The sequence below is a fragment of the Rhinopithecus bieti genome, unplaced genomic scaffold (genome assembly GCF_001698545.2).
Source record: "Rhinopithecus bieti isolate Rb0 unplaced genomic scaffold, ASM169854v2 scaffold_14454, whole genome shotgun sequence".
Lineage (NCBI taxonomy): Eukaryota > Metazoa > Chordata > Mammalia > Primates > Cercopithecidae > Rhinopithecus > Rhinopithecus bieti.
Genome location: NW_016808228.1, coordinates 433,949 through 435,848, shown reverse-complemented (window position 1 = coordinate 435,848; position 1,900 = coordinate 433,949). Strand labels below are relative to the sequence as shown.

Genomic DNA, 1,900 nt, shown 5'->3' with positions numbered 1-1,900 from the left:
TCCCTCTCTCTCCCTTAAGCGCTCTCTTCTTTCCCCCTCCTGCTCAGCCCCTCACATGGCCACTTCTCTTCGGCTTTGCATGACACTCTAGAGTCTAGAATAAGCCTTTGAAATTTGCCGGGAATTAACGTCATCAGTCAGGAGGACCACAGCTACGCACGCGCCGGGCACCTCCTCTGTATCGCGCGCTAACTTTGCAGCCCCGCCAGCCAATCAGAGTTAGCGTCAAAGAACGAGTGCCGAGGACTCACCAATCGGAACTAGGAGGCGGGCCGCGGTGGAGGCAGTGGCGAGAGGGGGCGGGGACAAGGAGAGGGCACGCACAGTTCTCGCTGCCGGGGTCTCTGCCGGCCAATAGGAGAGGCCTAGGGTCTGAAGGCGGTGGGGCGTGGCATTGGCGGCTCCAGCCACGGGAGGCCGTCCCAGGGCGGGCCAATCGGAATAAGGAGGTGGGAGAAACCTAGCCAATTAGCGTGCAGGACGGGCAAGGAGGGAGGGGGCGGCGGAGTCTCTGCGGACACCGCCCGCTCCCTAGTTTCTGTCAGGGGAGCCGGGCGTGCGGAGGCGGCTGAGGAGGCGGGAAGGCGGCAGTGGTTGAAGGGGTGATTGCTGACTAGCGGGGAGGGAGTGGGCAGCGATGGTGATGGCGGCGAAGAAGGGCCCGGGCCCGGGCGGCGGGGTCAGCGGGGGCAAGGCGGAGGCGGAGGCGGCCTCGGAGGTGTGGTGCCGTCGGGTGCGGGAGCTGGGTGGCTGCAGCCAGGCCGGGAATCGCCACTGCTTCGAGTGCGCCCAGCGCGGGGTCACCTACGTGGATATCACCGTGGGCAGCTTCGTGTGCACCACCTGCTCCGGCCTCCTGTGAGTGACCGGGAGGGAGTGGCCGAGGTCGGCGTGGGGGGACCCCGGGGACCCGAGGACGGGGTGGGGAGGCCAGGGCTCCGGGGCGCGAGAGAAAGAGGCCGAGGTGAGGGGCGGCGGGGAGGTCAGGGAACGCGCCGGCTGTGGGGACGGGGTCGTCTGCTGCAGCGGTGTCGTGGGGAGGGGAAAGGGCAGGGGAGAGGAAGCAAGGCCGGAGTCGCGCTGCGGAGAGAAGGGTGGGGGTGCAGAAGGACGCCCGGAGAGGGACCGAGAAAGTCCCCGAGGGGGGCGAGGCAAACTGTAAGTGGGGAGGGAGAAAGTGCGGAGGATGGAAGGGAACTCGGGGTAGGATGGGGTGTCGGGACTTAAAGGGCCAGAAAATGACATGCACCTTTAGAGGGAACTTCGTGCAGATGGAAAGCAAAAAGGAAAAAGGTGGGGAAAGCCGGCCTGGAGATGAACGAGCACCTTTCTTCCTTCGGGCTTGTGTCCCTGCTGGAGTGTGAGATGCGGAAGCCAGCTGAAACTTGGTTGAAATTCCTATGATTAGAGTACAGGATTTTAAAATAAATTTTTTTTTAATAGGCGAATTAACCCAGATTGACAGCCTAGAGATAGTAGCTGGAAGGGAGCCATGGTCCAGAGTTCAGGTGTAGATACTAATCTTAGCAGGGCTTTGAAATGTTACCCAGAAGGTAAAACTCTTATGAAGTCTAAGAGATGAAAGCCAATGGGTTACCCTGGTAGAGAGCTTAGCTTTTTCAAACGTTTGCACATCTAGGTGAGCCATCCTGAAGGTTAATCATTTACACCTTTAAGCTCCCTGTTGCCATGGCTGGATCCTGGTGGTAGCATCCAGGAAACTTTCTAGATTTTGGGGGGGCTTTGGTGCATCATCTGAGTGCTACACTTGGCATTGGTACTGTTCAGTCATGCCAGAGTGAATTTACAGCCACAGTTCTAGCCTAGATTTCTGGCTATATAGTAAGCCCCCCTCCACCCCCCTCTGCACTCCTCCTACCCCCAAATTAAAATATTTGGT

At 59.4% G+C, this 1,900-nt stretch overlaps 1 protein-coding gene across 2 annotated transcripts in view; it reads left to right on the top strand.

The window, feature by feature from the left end:
• Positions 1 to 470: 470 nt before the first annotated feature.
• AGFG2 (ArfGAP with FG repeats 2) overlaps positions 471 to 1,900 on the top strand; it is a 30,980-nt gene continuing 29,550 nt past the window's right edge. For both annotated transcript variants that reach the window (XM_017886126.1, XM_017886125.1), the window contains exon 1: positions 471 to 858. In XM_017886126.1, coding sequence (XP_017741615.1) covers positions 638 to 858 — 221 coding nt within the window. In that variant the 5' untranslated portion in view covers positions 471 to 637. The remainder of the gene's footprint in view (positions 859 to 1,900) is intronic.